A 16,997-nucleotide genomic window follows, 5' to 3' on the forward strand; every position below is an offset into this window, starting at 1 on the left:
TTCAGGAGGCTTTGGCCCAGATATTGACAGTTTGCACTGGCCTTGCTCAGGTGGTTTCGGCTCAGGCCACACCTGCCACTTCTCAGGTCGGGGGAGGTACTCATACCCCTGTTGTCCGTACTCCAGAGCAGGTAGTGCAGGGACTTCAGATACCGGGGGCACCACCAGTCCAGCCGGTTGCAGTTCCTCAGGCCCAGATGATCCCCGTTATGGACGATGATGAGCAGAGTAGACTTGAGAGATTTGGGAGGCTACGACCTCCATCATATAGCGGTGCTGAGTCAGAGGATGCTCAGGTCTTTCTGGATAAGTGCGAGCGGATGCTTAGGATAACAGCTATTCTGGAGACCAGTGGGGTCTCGTTCACTACTTTTCAGTTTTTTGGGGCTACCTTCAGATGGCGGGAGGCTTATGAGAGGCGCAAGCCGGTCGATGCAGCACCACTTACATGGTAGGAGTTCTTCGTTCTCTTCTTAGAGAAGTTCGTGCCGCAGTCTCACATAGAACAGCTGCGCATGCAGTTTGAACAGCTTCATCAAGATGGCATGTCTGTGACGCAATAAGAGATGAGGTTTTCTTAGTTGTCTCGTCACGCAATTTGGTTGGTTCCCACTGATAGGGAGAGGATCAGAAGGTTCATTGATGGCCTCACATATCAGCTGTGGTTTCTTATGACTAGGGAGAGGATATCTTGTGCTACTTTTGATGAGGTTGTCGATATTGTTCAGTAGATAGAGATGGTCCGTAGCCAGGAGCGGGTTGAGAGGGAGGCCAAGTGGCCTCGGGGGTCAGGAGGTTTTAGTGGTGTTCCTTCTGGAGGTCAGTTCCACCACGTCAGGGGTCGTCCTTATAGGCATGCTCAGACGGCTAGTCCAGTTTACCGTGGTGCATCATCCGGCCATGGTTCATACATTAAACATCAGGGCCAGTCATCTCTCAGTGCCCTTCCAACTCAGAGTTCGTCCCATGCACCTTTAGTTCAGGGCTCATCGGCACCGGGTTCTTCTAGCGGGTATTCTGGTGCTCGGGGCTCCCTTCAGTCCCCATCGCCATTCGCAGGGAGGGGTTGTTTCGAGTGTGGAGATATGGGTCACATCAAAAGGTATTGTCCCCGCCTTACGGGAGGTCCAACTTAGCAGAAGAGTCAGCCTACGACTTCAGCACCCGTTACTTCACCACCCGCCCAGCTAGCTCCGGGTGGAGCTCAGTCAACTACGGGTCGCCCTAGAGGGGGAGGCCGATCAGGTGGTAGTCAGGCCCGATTCTATGCTATTCCTGCCAGACCAGATATTATTGCTTCAGATGCAGTGATCACAGGTATTGTCTCAGTTTGCCACAGGGAGGCCTTTGTATTATTTGACCCTGGTTCTACTTATTCGTACGTCTCATCATATTTTTCTCATTATCTGTATATGCCCCGTGAGTCCTTAGTTTCATTTGTTCATGTCTCTACGTCGGTGGGCGATACTATTATTGTGGACCGTGTATATCGGTCGTGTGTAGTGACCATTAGGAGTCTGGAGACTAGATTTGATCTCTTATTTCTTAGTATGGTTGATTTTGATGTGATCTTGGGTATGGATTGGTTGTCTCCATGTCATGATGTTCTAGATTGTCACACTAAGACTGTGATGTTGGCGATACCGGGGTTGCCGGGGTTGCTGAGGATTGAGTGGAGAGGTTCTCTAGACTATGTTCCCAGTAGAGTGATTTCATACTTGAAGGCCCAACGGATGGTTGGGAAGGGTTGTTTATCTTATTTGGCCTTTGTGAGGGATGTTAGTGCTGATACTCCCACTATTGATTATGTTCCGGTGGTGCGGGAGTTTCCAGACGTATTTCCTGTAGACTTGCCGGGCATGCCCGACAATGATATTGACTTCAGTATCGACTTGGTTCCGGGCACTCAGCCTATTTCTATTCTACCATATCGTATGGCACCAACTGAGTTGAAGGAGCTGCTTCAGGAACTCCTTGATAAGGGGTTTATTCGGCCTAGCGTGTTACCTTGGGGTGTACCAGTTCTGTTTGTAAAGAAGAAGGATGGTACTACAAGGATGTGCATTAATTATAGGCAGTTGAACAAAGTTACAATCAAGAACAAGTATCCTTTTCCACGTATTGATGATCTATTTGACCAGCTTCAGGGAGCGAGGGTGTTCTCCAAGATTGATTTGAGGTCTGTGTATCACCAGTTAAAGATTCGGGACTCGGATATTCTAAAGATAGCCTTTAGGGCCCGTTATGGTCATTATGAGTTCCTTGTGATGTCTTTTGGGCTGACCAATGCCCCAGCATCGTTTATGCATCTGATGAACAATGTGTTTCAGCCTTAACTCGACTCGTTTATTATAGTATTCATTGATGATATCCTGGTGTACTCTCGTAGCCAGGAAGAGCATGCCCAACATTTGAGGATTGTGTTGCAGCGGTTGAGGGTGGAGAAGCTTTATGCCAAGTTCTCCAAGTGTGAGTTTTTTCTCAGCTCAGTGGCATTCTTGGGGACATATGGTGTCCAGTAAGGGTATTCAGGTGGATCCTAAGAAGATAGAGGAAGTTCAGATTTTTCCCAAGCCATCCTCAGTTACGGAGATTCAGAGCTTTCTCGACTTGGCCGATTATTATCATCACTTCGTGGAGGGTTTCTCGTCTATTGCATCGCCCTTGACCAAATTGACCCAAAAGGGCGCTCCTTTCAGGTGGTCGAATGAGTGTGAGGAGAGCTTTCAGAAGCTCAAGACTGCCTTGACCACATATCTAGTTCTAGTTTGCCTTCAGCTTCAGGCTCTTATACAGTATATTGTGATGCTTCTCAGATCGGCATTGGGTGTATCTTGATGCAGGAGGGTAGGGTGATTGCTTATGCTTCGCGCCAGTTGAAGCCTCATGAGAAGAACTACCATGTTCATGACTTAGAGTTAGCTTCCATCGTTCATGCATTGAAGATTTGGAGGCATTATATCTACGGTGTGTCTTGTGAGGTGTTTATGGATCATCGGAGTCTCCAATACTTGTTCAAACAAAAGGATCTAAATTTGAGGCAACGGAGATGGTTGGAGCTGCTAAAGGACTATGATATCACCATTTTGTATCATCCCGGGAAGGCCAATGTGGTGGTTGATGCCTTGAGTAGAAAGACGGTGAGTATGGATAGTCTTGCATTCATTCTCGTGGGTGAGAGACCTCTTGCAGTTGATGTTCAGGCTTTGGCCAACCAGTTCGTGAGATTGGATATTTCGGAGCCCAATCGGGTTCTAGCTTGTGTGGTTTCTCGGTCTTCCTTATATGATCGCATCAGAGAGCACCAGTATGATGATCTTTATTTGCTTGTCCTTAAGGACACGGTTCAGCATGGTGATGCCAGAGATGTGACTATTGGTGATGATGGGGTATTAAGGATGTAGGGTCGGATTTGTATGCCCAATATGGATAGGCTACGTGAGTTGATTCTTGAGGAGGCCCACTGTTCGTGGTATTCCATTCATCCGGGTGCCGCAAAGATGTATCAGGACTTGAGGCAACACTATTGGTGGAGGAGAATGAAGAAGGATATAGTGGGATTTATAGCTCGGTGCCTTATCTATCAGCAGGTGAAGTATAAGCATCAGAGACCGGGTGGATTGCTTTAAAGGTTAGAGATTCTAGAGTGGAAGTGGGAGCGGATCACCATGGATTTCGTAGTTGGGCTCCCACAGACTTTGATGAAGTTCGATGCTATTTGGGTGATTGTGGGTCGACTGACCAAGTCCGCGCACTTCATTCCAGTTGGTACTACTTATTCTTTAGAGCGGTTGGCTGAGATTTGCATCCAAGAGATCGTCCGCCTTCACGGTATGCCAGTGTCCATCATTTCAGATCGAGGCACGCAGTTTATATCACAGTTCTGGAGAGTAGTACAATGAGAGTTGGGCACCCAGGTTGAGTTGAGCACAACATTTCACCCTCAGATGGACGGACAGTCTGAGCACACTATTCAGATATTGGAGGACATGCTACGCGCTTGTGTCATTGATTTGGGGGTTCTTAGGATCGGTTTCTACCACTCGCGGAGTTTTCCTATAATAACAGCTACCAGTCGAGCATTCAGATGGCTCCGTATGAGGCTTTGTATGGGAGATAGTGTAGATCTCCGGTGGGTTGGTTCGAGTCGGGGGAGACTAGGCTATTGGGTACTGACTTGGTTCAAGATGCATTGGACAAGGTTAAATTGATTCAGGAGCGGCTTCACACGACGCAAACCAGACAGAAAAGTTATGCCGACAGGAAAGTCCGTGATGTTGCTTACATGGTTGGGGAGAAGGTTCTACTGAAGGTTTTACCCATGAAGGGTGTTATGAGATTTGGGAAGAAGGGCAACTTGAGCCCTCGGTTCATTGGGCCTTTTGAGGTACTTCAGAGGATTAGAGATGTGGCTTATAAGATTGCCTTGCCACCTAGCTTGTCGAGTGTGCATCCAGTATTTCATGTTTCTATGCTCTGAAAGTATGCCAGCGATCTGTCTCATGTTTTGGATTTCAGCACAGTTCAGTTGGGTGATGATTTGACTTATGATGTGGAGCCGATGGACATTTTGGATCGGCAGGTTCGAAAGTTGAGGTCAAATGATATAGCTTCAGTGAAGGTGCAGTGGAGAGGTCAGCCCATTGAGGAGGCTACTTGGGAGACCGAGCGGGAGATGCGGAGCAGATATCCACACCTAATTGGGACTCCAGGTATGTTTCTAGACCCGTTCGAGTATGAACGTTTGTTTAAGAGGGGGAGGATGTAACAACCCAGCTAGTCATTTTGAGTGTTGTAGCCCCGTTCCCCTAATTACTACTCCTTTTGTGCTCTACAGTTGTTATATAACTTACCGGGTTAGTTGGTTCGGGCCCGGAGAGATTTCAAAGTGAATTGAGACACTTAGTCTCATAATTGAAAGCTTAAGTTAGAAAAGTTGACCGGATATTGACTTATATGTAAACGACCTGGGATTTGAATTTTGATGGTTCTATTAGCTCCGTTAGGTGATTTTGGACTTAGGAGCATGTCCGTATTGTGATATGGAGGTATGTAGTTGAATTAGGCTTGAAATAGCGAAAGTTGAATTTTGGGAAGTTTGACCGAGAGTTGAATTTTGATATCGTAGTCGGATTCCAATTGCGGAAGTTAGAGTAGTTTCGTGGTGTCATTTGCGACTTGTGTGCAAAATTTGGAGTCAATCGGACGTGATTTGATAGGTTTCAGCGTCATTTGTTGATTTTGGTAGTTTCAAAGTTCATTAGGCTTGAATCTATGTGCGATTTGTGTTTTTGATGTTGTTTGAGGTGATTTGATGGTTTGACTAAGTTCGTATCGTGTTTTAGGACTTGTTGGTATGTTTGGTTGAGGTCCCGGGGGCCTCGGGGTGATTTCGGATGGTTAACGGACTTGGAAGTTAAGTTGAGAAGTTGTTGAAGTTTGAAGGCTGCTGGTGTAATCGCACCTGCGGATAGAGAACTGCAGGTGCCAGTTCGTAGATGCGGAGAGGGCAGCGCATATGCGGATTTTGATGTGAGGCAATAGATGGTCACAGGTTCGATGGTTTTGCTCGCACATGCGTGACCGCAGATGCGGTAGTAGGACCGCATAAGCGAAAGTGGACTGTGGACTAGGCTCCGCAGAAGCGGACATTTCCTCGCAGAAGCGAGCCCGCAAGAGCGGGATTTCGGTCCGCAGGAGCGTAACCCTTCGTAAAAGCGGTTGACTAGGTCGCACCCGCAAAGTCGCAAATGCGGGTAAGTGGTCGCAGATGCGGAAAGCCTGGGCAGAAACTATATAAGTGAAGGATCTGAGATTTTCACCATTTCTAACGTTTTGAGCTCGGACTTTGGAGGTTTTTGAGAGGATTGTCAAGGGGATTCTTGAGGTAAGTTCCTTGTGTTCATCTTTCTTCAATAATTATGTTTTCCCATTGATTTTCCACCAAGTTGGTGTATTTTTCAGGTGTAATTTGGGGTTTGAGGCTAGGAATTTGGAGAGTTGATTTTGGGGATTTGAATGACCAATTGGTGTCGGATTTGGATGAATTTGGTATGACTAGACTCGTGAGTGAATGGGCTTTCAGATTTTGTGATTTTTGTTGGATTTCGAGACGTGGGCCCGGGGGCCGATTTGGAGCCAATTTCGGATTTTGAGTTATAACTTAGTAATTTCTGTAGAATTGATTCCTTTAGCCCGTATTGATTGTATTGCACTATTTGTGAGTAGATTCGGGTCATTTGGAGGCCGATTTATGAGGCAAAGGCGTATTGGAGTAGGGATTTTCTCGGATTGAGGTAAGTAACATTTCTATACTTACTTCTTGTCAAATATTACTCACGATTCCATGAGGATATTTTATAGAAATGCCGAGGCGTACGACCCGATCCAACATAAATATTAAAATGTGCACTGCCGAGGGTCGAACGACACGAACCATAGATACATCTATTAAACTGTCGAGGCAAATGACCCGCTCCCATGAGAGTGTGGTACATAAATCCTGCCGAGGCGAATGACCCGATCCCATTAGAATAAGAAGCTTTAACGGCTCCTTGACCCCACTCACGAATAAACGTGTGAGTTATAATTTTAGGGAAAACCTTTTGATGAAAACGCATAGCGCGGGAGAAATCCGTAAGAGGAACACCATTATTCCGTAGCAAGTCATGAAACTCGTGAAAACTTTACAATAGTGAGTTTATCACTCTACGCATGTCTAGTCTCAAGTTGTAATGCGAAATAAAAGAAATAAATGAGCAAGGATAATCCCTATAGTACAAGTATAGCATAGGGTGAACCTAAGTCTACCTGGACAATAACATGGGTCTAACTACATACGGACTCTTGTCACCTCGTGCGTATATAGTCCCCGCAACAAGTTTCACATATTAAATATATCACCTAGGGGTAGTTTCCCCCTCATAGAGTTAGACATGAGACTTACCTCATCTCAAAGCTTACTCTCCGGTCCAAAATTGTGCTTTAAATCCTCAACTCGGTGCCAAATGACCCGAAGCTAGACAAATGTTATATCAAATAGACAATACATGCTCAAGAGTTCACATCCCAACTATTAAAGTGATTTTTCCAACCCAAATTAAAGAATTCCTAAAATTCATCCCCGGGCCCACGTGCCCGGATTCTGAAATATTTTTGAAGAAAATTGTTACCCATAACCTCATGAACTCAAATATATGATTTTTATCTAATTCCATAATCGTTTTCGTGGGTTAATCCCATTTTTATCAAAACCCTAGATTTTTCATCTAAACCCTTGATTTCACCAATTTTTACATGTTAATCTACCCCTAATCTATGTATTTAACTCATGTTGTGTAGAAATTACTTACCTCAAAGTGCTAGGTGAAAACCCTCTTCCAAGAGATCTGAAAATCGCCCAAAAGATGAAAGAAATGAGCTAAATGGCCTAAGTCCCGCATTTAATAAAGCTGTACACAGGTCTGAGATGTCGCATTTGCGACATCTGGTTCGCAAATGCGAACTGGGCTCCCACTGCCAAGGTCGCAAATGCAACCAAGGACTCGCAAATGAGAACCTTGTCAAGGTCGCAAATGCGACTGATTTCTCGCAAATGCGAGCTATGCCCAGTTCAGGATTCTTCGCAAATGCGAAGCCTTTCTCGCAAATGCGAGGTTCGCAAATGCGAAGAAATTCTCGCATTTGCGAGACCTGCAACAGCTGCCAAGAAACACTAAAAAAACTGAAGTTTTTCTCATCCTCTCGAACGTCCGAAACTCACCCGAACCCTTGGAGCTCCACACCAAACACATAGTAAGTCTAACAACATCATACAAACTCGCTCAAGTGATCGAAACACTGAAATAACATCAAAAAATCACGAATCGGATGCCAAAATGTATGGATTAACTCATGAACTCAAAATACTTCTGCGCGTCCGATTCCTATCAAATTAACTCGAAATAATACCAAATTTTACGTGCAAGTCTTAAATGACATTACGAAACTATTTCCAGTCTTGGAATTCCATTTGGACCTCGATAACATCAAAACCTATTTCAAACCAAATTTAAAGAACTTCAAAAAACCTTCAAAGAGCCAACTTTCACTATTAGGCGCTGAAACACTCCAGGTTCATCCAAACGGAGAAAACAACACAAGAAACTTTTCACAGAGTATCAATATGGGCAGAAGAAGGGTTGAATAAAAAGATAGACTTAGCTCACAAAATGTTTGTAAGTATTTTTATTAACTTCAGCCTTTTCGATCTGAAGTGATTAACTAATGCATAAAAAATTCAGCGTTTTATGTCTAAAGTCATTGACTGTCTACTTACAGAAAAAATATGTCTGAAGTTTTCATATTGTATTTCGCTTAACTACAACATGTTTGTTTGAAGTAATTAACTAATGCATAAACACTTCAACTTTTTATGTCTGAAGTAATTCACTGCTTACAAAAAAAAAATCATACTTTTTTCTTTTTGAAGCTATAATACACTAATATAATTTTTTTTACTTTTCTACTTCTTTTTAGTTGTTCAACCTTGATTCAATATTGTTTAGAATAAATAATGAGGGAATGAAATTTATCGTGAACTTAAAGAAGAAAACTTGTTACTGCTTGAAATTTCAACTTGATGAATTACCATTTCCACACGCAATTGCTACTGTCATGAAGAGATATTTGCAGAAATCTGATTTCTGCTCAAATTGGTATTCAAGAAAAATATGGTTCAAAAAATATGAAGGGCATGCCAATACCGTAGGAGATAAAAAATTATGGGATATACAATAGAATATAGAATCTCAAATCACAAAACCTCATGATGTAGACATTCTACAAGGAAGAAGACAGAAGAAGAGGTATATCCTTGTGACTGAATCAGTACGACTGAAGTCTAATAAATGCAGTTGTTGTAAACAAATTAGGCATAACATAACAAATTGCTTGTGTTCTCCGCTGCCTCATCCATATTCCAAGAAACACGCTGAAAAATACTCCAACATTCAATAATTCCTAAAAAATCCTTCTAAAGGAAGATAATATTTTGAATTTAGATTTTTATTATTGATTGATATATGTGAAATGTGATTGTTTTTCAATAGAAATAAAAAAATCAGCTCTTGGATTTAAAATTACTCATTTATGTATTGTTCGAAGTGGAAACCACTAATTTGTTGGCTTATTGGCCTGGAGTATTCATATAAATAAAGTAATCCTTCAAACCAATAAGTCAAAAGTGGAATATTTAAACGCATAGTGTTTTCAAAAAATATCAGCCTATAAAGTCTGACTTTTCAAAGCTATAGTTGATAACTTCAGATAGACATTCTGAATTTAGACTTTCATTATTGATTGATATATGTGAAATGTGATTATTTTTTAATAGAAATAAAAAAATCAGCTCTTGGATTCAAAATTACTCATTTATATATTGCTCGTAGTGGAAACCACTAATTTTTGTTGGCTTACAAGTTTGGTTGCAAAAAAGTAATTAACAAAATTACTGAACTACAGAGACAACATTCTAAAAAGTACGCAATTATTTCGGCCAGAAAAAATTGTAAGCAAAATAAATATCTTTAAATACACACGCGCGCGCGCGCGCGCGTGCACGCACAATCTATAAAGTCTGACTCTTCAGAGATATACATGATAACTTCACGCCAAAAATATTAAAGTTATAGCCTTATATATGGCTATAAACGGATAGTGTTTCCAAAAAACTCCAGCCTATAAAGTTAGACTCTTCAAAGCTATAAATGATAACTTCAGGCCAAAAGGTTGAAGTTTCAAACCTATATATGCTTACTTCAGCCTTATAAGGCATGAAGTTTTAGGCTGACAAGTAATCTATTATTACATTAAAATGAGTATGCAACCTTCAAAAAATTCAATAAGTTTACACAAAACAAAACATGATTTTTATTTATATTACATATTACATGAAAAATATCATACAAAAAAGAGAAAGCCATAAAAACATTAACAAAATTACACAAGAACAACATAAAAGGGGATTAAAAAAATTAAGCATCACCCCCATCATCCGAATAAGAGATAATAATAAGATACTCAGGCAAAAGACCGCAAAGTTTTATATATATATATATATATATATATATAGAGAGAGAGAGAGAGAGAGAGAGAGAGAGAGAGAGAGAGAGAGAGGGTCTTGCCAACATACTACATGAAGATAGTATGTTAGAATTGTATCCATTTTATTCTTTTCTAAAATGTCCCTAGTAGCTTATTACAATATATTATCAGATGAGGCTTTTTGGTCTTTCTGCAAAAAAATAATCCCACCATCTTTACATACCCTCATCTCCCACCTTTCGTCTCTCTCCACTCTCTTTCTTCTCCAAATTTTTATTTTTCTTTTCAAGGTCGTTGGTTTGTTGAGAAGAGAAGAATCATATATAAAGCAGAAAAGGGCATCCACCTTGAAAGAAATTATATACTATCTATTACCTCATTCTCGCTATATCTTAGATTTTTCTGTCTTAAGATCAAGTAAAAGGGTTAGTCAACCATGGACTTTATTCTCTATTAACTAAAAAAAATTATGTCTAATTTGTTTAATTAAACCCAACTCAACTCCCCTATTTTTCTCCACAGATCCAGACATCCATTGAAGTAGAATAATAGAATGTGAAATTTTTTTAAAAAATAAACCCAGGAATCCATGAAAGTAGAATAATAAAATGTGGTAAATTTTCAAAGGTTTGATGAAAAGGAAAAGAGGTTTCTGGCCAAAATTGAAACTAGAAAGAAAGAATTTTTTTTGTGAGTTGAACCTTACAATAAGAAACCAGAAGTAAGAAAGAAGGGGGCAAATAACGATCGAGATGAAAGAGAGATGATGGAAATGAAATGGATCTTTTAGCTTCTTTCCAAAAAGACCAAAAACCCCTCACACTAACAAAGTTAGCTATAAGTTACTATGGGCAATTAAGAAAATAATAAAATATAGTATGTTAGCAAAACCCATATGTATATGAAAAAACAAAGGAAAGGAAATAAGAAATGAAGCACTGAAAAGTTGTAAAACAAAAAAAATTAGCAAATTTCGGGTATATAAACAGGACAATAGGCGTATCAGAAACAAAAGGGTAACAAGTGCCTTAGCAGTGAGAATAGAGTGCTAGCTTGTAGCATCGTCGTCTTTACTCCGAGTTCCCCAAAATATCTTGCTTCGGTCGAATTCTCTTAACTAGTTTTCGAATTTCCATCCAATGCTGCATTCCTAACACTATTGGATGCCATTTTCCATCACTCCGTGAACCACTCCTTCCCACTGATCAAGGTAAGTTTTTTTTTTTTGCTTTTTCGTAGTTTCTAGTTGATTGATAAGACCACACTATGTAGTGTTTTCATGAAAGTGTTTTGTTTTTTATCTGCTATTTTTTTTCTTCTGTAGCTTGAAAAATTTTGTTTATGTATTCGAATTTTTTATGATTTTGGTAACAAAAAGTAAATGCGATCTGTGTTATACTTGTTTATGATATAAGGTATTTTCATGAACAGTGTTTTTTCACTGATCCGGTAACTAAGGTGTCTTTAATAATATTGTTTGTTTTTTCATAGTTCCTAGATGATTGTGGTTTTTTATGAAACTGGTTTTGTTTTTCATCTGCTATTTTTTTCCTCTTGTGTACTGTTATTTAATTTTATTAGTTTTTTTTATATATAGGTCAATTGACCAAAACACATTAAAGAATTTGCCTCTTTTTTTATACTTTTCTTTTACTCTAATTTATCGTCGTTCAAGGTTTGTATTGATAGCTTCCACATGACGCCTTGTTAATTTTGATCCCAACAAGTGGTATCAGAGCTAATGAAAAAATAAAAAAAAAAGAAAATAAGAAACGAAGCACTGAAAAGTTGTAAAACAAAAAAAATGTAGCAAATTTTGGGTATATAAACAGGACAGTAGGCGTATCAGAAAGAAAGGGGTAACAGTTGCCTTAGCAGTGAGAATAGAGCGCTAGTGTAACGACCCGACCGGTAGTTTTGAGCCCTAGCATGTCGTTCGATAGTTTGAGGCGTTGAGTAGCTTTACTTCAGGTATTATGACTTGTACGTGTGGTCGGAATTGAAATTCAGAAAATCTAGAGTTTATTTAGAAAGAAAATTCTCATTTCGGAAGCTTTATGTTGGAAGAATGTACTAAGGTGTGATTTTGAGTAAATGACTTCGAAATCGGGATTTGAAGGTTCCAACAGGTTCGTATGATGATTTTGGACTTGGGCGTATGTTCGGATCGGGTTTCAAACGACCCGGGAGCGTTTCGGCGCCTTTGTGGAAAGTTGGCATTTGGAAAAATTTTATAAATTTGGGTTGAAGTGCATTTCAATGTTATCGATGTCCGTTTGAGATTCCGAGTCTGGAAATAGCTCCGTATGGTGATTCTGATATTGGGAACACGTTCGTAAGTGGATTTGGAGGTCTGTAGGTCATTTCGGGATCATTTGGCGAAAGTTAAAAATTTGAAGGTTTTTGAAAAGTTTGATCGGGAGTGGACTTTATGATATTAGGGTCGGATTTCGATTCCGAAAGTTGGAGTAGGTCCATAATGTCGAATGTGACTTGTGTGCGAAATTTGAGGTCAATCGTACGTGATTTGAAAGGTTTTGGCATCGAATGTAGAAGTTTAAAGTTCATTAAACTTGAATTGGGGTGTGATTCATAATTTCGATATTGTTTGGCGTGATTTGAGGGTTCGAGCGAGTCCGTTTTATTATTCCAAACTTATTGGTATATTCGGGTGGGGCCCCAGGGGCCCCGAGTGGCAATCGGGTGAGGCTCGGAGCAAGTTGGAAATTGGGAGCAACAGCTGAAGCTCCCAGTTGCTGTCATAATCGCACTTGCGCTTGGCCAGCCGCAGGTGCGAGCTACGAGCCACAGAAGCGAAAGAGTGAGGGTAGCCCAGCCACCGCAGGTGCGGAAGTTTTGGCGCACTTGCGTGACCGCAGGTGCGAGAGCACTAGTCGTAGGAGTGGATGGGCTCGCAGAAGCGGTCCCTTTTGTCCACAGATGCGGAGCTTGGCCTGGTAAGGGAAATGTGCACCTGCGAGGATTTTTTCGCTGGTGCAGGACCACAGATGCGGCCAAGGCACCGCAGGTGCAAAAAATCGCTGGTCAGAATCGTTTTAAGAGCGGATTTGGCTCTTCTTCACTTGGTTGGGCTGATTTTGGAGAGCTTCAAGGAGGGATTTTCATCATCTATGTCAAGGTAAGTGATTTCCGCGTATTGTAAGTTAAATACAAGATTTATACATGGATTCAAGCATGAAAATTTATAAAAATTTGGGATTTTGAAGAAAAAACCTAAAAATTGGTATTCTTGGATTTTGATCACGAATTTGGGCATGCAATTGAGAATAAATTATATATTTGAGTTCGTGGGGTTATGGGTAATGTTTATCTTCAAAAAGTTTCGGAATCCGGGCACGTGGGCCAAAGGGTGATTTTATCGACTTTTCGAGCGAAGTTGAGAATTATTGTAAATTGAATTATAATGAGTATTAGAGTATACATTCATGGATTTGCACATTTACTGACTAGTTTTGGAGCGATGGGCATCGGCTTGAGTTGTTGGAAAGGCTTTAGAGCCGGTTATGAGACTTCAGAGCGAGGTAAGTCTCCTTTCTAACCATGTAAGAGGGAATTAACCCCATAGGTGAATCAAATTATTATGTGCTTCTATTTGTGGGGACTACGTACACACGAGGTGACGAGAGTCCGTGCGTAGCTACTATTATGCTTATGTTCGGGTAGTCTAGGAGCCATATCATGTTGTACTTGCGATGTCTGCGCCCTACTTGTTAATTTAACCGTTTAAAATATTTAGAAACTCGATAGAGGAATTGTAAAAAGGTTAAACTTTATTTACTTGACCGTTAAATGAGAATTTAAAATTCTTGGAATATTTTCCCCTTAATAAATCTTGAATTGGTTGTTTAATGTGTTTTCTCTTTTGTGGAGCGGGCCGAACGCCTCGATAGCAGATAGATGCATCTATGATTCGTGCCGTTCGACCCTCGACAGTGCACAGTTTAAATATTTATATTGGATCGGGCCGTACGACCTCGGCATGATTTGCGCATTATATATCTTTGGAATTGATAATAATTGATATTGTTTTCATTGGCCCGAGATACAAAAATATTAAATGACGAGAATAAATTTGGAAAGTTCCTATTAACAAAAGAATTATTTACTTACTTTATATTATTGAGTTTACAGCTGTTCTATACAATCCACGCTTAATAATAATATTAGTATTTTATTGTTAGCCCTTAGTAGGTGTCGGAGTCGACCCCTCGTCACTACTTCTTCGAGGTTAGACGGGATACTTACTGGATACAGGTTGATTTACGTACTCATGCTACACTTGCTGCACATTTTTGTGCAGGTACATATATATCTAGTGGCCTCGTGGGCGCAGAGGCATGGTTATCGTGGGGACTTAGGTGAGTTGCATTCTATACTACAATCCGCAACCAGCAGTCTCCTTCAGAGTATTTTTATTTTTTCTGTCCAATTTGTATTCCAGACAGATGTTGTATTTTATTTTACATTCCTAGTTGAGGCTTATGCACTTGTGACATCGGGTTTTGAGGTGATTATGGGTTGTCCTGTATTGAAATTGTTAAAAATATTATTATTTACTCTGTAAATTCCATCTTTTACTATTTAATTGAATGAAATATAATTTCAAAAATATTAAAATGAGAACCAAATTAAGTATTTATTTTTGGCTTGCCTGACAGCGGTGTCCGGCGCCATCACGACCTTTAATGGATTTTAGGTTGTGACAACATGGTATCAGAGCACTAGGTTCACTTAGGTCTTGCGAGTCATGAGCGAGTCTAGTAGAGTCTCGCGGATCGGTACAGAGACGTCTGTACTTATCTTCGAGAGGTTACCGGACTGTTAGGAGCACTTCAATTCTTGATTCATCATCGTGCGATTTGATTGCTTTGAGGCTTATGCCTTCATTTCTTTCCTATTCAATCTTGTGCGACATAAAGCGCTTGTTATAAATTTGGAATCGAGGAATTTTAATGGTACTGCAGATGTGGTGCGGGATGTTTCTCTGTGCGTATTTGATTGGGCTATTGTCACCGCCTTGCGAAAGGCCGTTCTGTCATTTCAGCTCAGTATTAATATTGCCTATGGTTTGAGATTTGGCACTAATTATTATGATGATTCATGTGTTGCTATCACATACTGTTGATGTAATAGTAGGGTGCTTATCTATGGATCGCGACAGTAAATGACTTGATAAAAGGACTTCTCATTTCATGACTTAGAGGTTCAGCATTTAGTTCGGGCAGAGGAGAGGCAATCAGACAACGAATATTCAGGTTTGGGTTGATGGAGTAACGACTGGGTATTCCGAGCGCGGTGGAATTTTCATCTGTGATGTGGTGTCGTCGTCCTGGATTGGATGCATTAAGTTCACCGGTGTTGTGGTCTTCTTCAATTCGCCTTCAGGGCGGGGTATTGTGAAATGGTGCTGGAGAAGCAGTTGTCAGAAATAACGGAGTGTAGCGATTTCGGAATCGAATTTGTGTTTCTAGTGTTGATGGCTCGAGAAAGATGATCTTCGAAAAGGTTTAAAGTTGGTAGTGATTGATTGGTTCAAGTGCTACAGAGATAGATTTTGATTTAAGGCAACAACTGGGCAACGAAGGATGAGGAAGGACATGTGGGAGGTGTCTTGCGATGGTTAAAATTCTAGAAGGCCAAGTATGAGAAACAGAAGTCGAGTAGTTGCTTAAAGGAGAGGGTTTGACCAAAGTGAGAGAGTGGTAGAGCAACATACGGGTTCTGTGGTGGGTTAGCCACATGCCTTGGGGGAAAGTTAGAGTGATTTGGGATTCATGATGGACAGTGGCTAGGTCTACGTGCTTAATTTGGAGTATTGACTGCTATATTAAAGAAGATTGGGTGTGACAGGAGGGAGTTGCTTAATATGAAGAGGGATTCAACATGACTTTGGATTGGAATGTATCATCGCACCTTTAGTTGATGTAAATTGGTAGTGAAAGAACTTGTACAGCTGGTGAATGAGCACGGGCTTAGGAGGGTTTATTGGTTTTGTAGTAATTGTACTCGGTGCAACGCTGTTGGAAGATGTCGGCATGTAATTTCCACGGGTGGGTTATCTCCTGTGAGCAGGTTAGCGGTTATGTGGCATTGACGAAGCCTCTACGAAGAATTTTACTGGCTATCCGGTAATAGGTTGAATATGTAAATGTGGCTAGTGATTCAGTGCGTTCATGAAATGGTTAACATAAGGATTTGAGGAATGTGTACTATAATTAGCCTTATCGATTCATGTTCAGGATTTGGGAAGACTCAAAGTCTATGCTTCATGTAGATGTGATGTACAAGGAAAGTGAGTTAGCCGAGTGCTTCTTTGATAGGGTGTTCATGTGCTAGCAGGGCCTTGGAGTTTGATCATAATCGAGAACAAGTCAGAGCTGGTGACTCTCAAAAATTCAAAGTGCGGTGCCTAAAGATTTCGAGCTAGTAGTATATTTAAGTATTGAGCTTTTGCATTGGATTATGAAAAGTGGTTTGGAGTGTTCTACGTTATCTTTGATCTGCGGTGTGGCATTGGAGGAATGGGAGAAAATAACTTCAGATTCATAGAGGGATTTTCAGAATGGGTGTACTAGTTGAAGATGCGAATATGCGCGTAGAGAGGGTATGAGATGGTTCGTGGGTTTTTGAGAGACATGGTCTCGTGAAATAAGGTCATTCAGGATGAGTGCGGATTTGGGTTCATGATGCCTTGAATGGAGCTATTATTATTTCTAGGGCAAGTCCCAAGTAAATTAGAAGAAGTGGCTCGGTTGGTAATGGTTGAATTGGCATGATAGTGGCAATGATCAGTTCCTTCAGCGTCTTAGGTATACATGTGATTTGTCGCGGTACGTGTGAGGCTTGACGACCGCGCGTAATTGATTTTATTCGGAGGCATTCGAGTATTATGG

General features: G+C 40.9%; 1 protein-coding gene across 1 annotated transcript; it reads left to right on the forward strand.

Moving 5' to 3' along the window:
- Positions 1-737: 737 nt before the first annotated feature.
- On the forward strand, positions 738-1,136 carry LOC138910524 (uncharacterized). Its single transcript, XM_070201768.1, has one exon. The coding sequence runs from the start codon at positions 738-740 to the stop codon at positions 1,134-1,136; it is 399 nt and encodes a 132-aa protein (XP_070057869.1).
- The last annotated feature ends 15,861 nt before the right edge of the window (positions 1,137-16,997 follow it).

The sequence above is a fragment of the Nicotiana tomentosiformis genome, chromosome 4, assembly GCF_000390325.3.
Source record: "Nicotiana tomentosiformis chromosome 4, ASM39032v3, whole genome shotgun sequence".
Taxonomy (NCBI): Eukaryota; Viridiplantae; Streptophyta; class Magnoliopsida; order Solanales; family Solanaceae; genus Nicotiana; species Nicotiana tomentosiformis.

Coding starts and splice junctions, on each gene's coding strand:
- LOC138910524 (XM_070201768.1), top strand. CDS start 738: ATGGTCCGTAGCCAGGAGCGGGTTGAGAGGGAGGCCAAGTGGCCTCGG.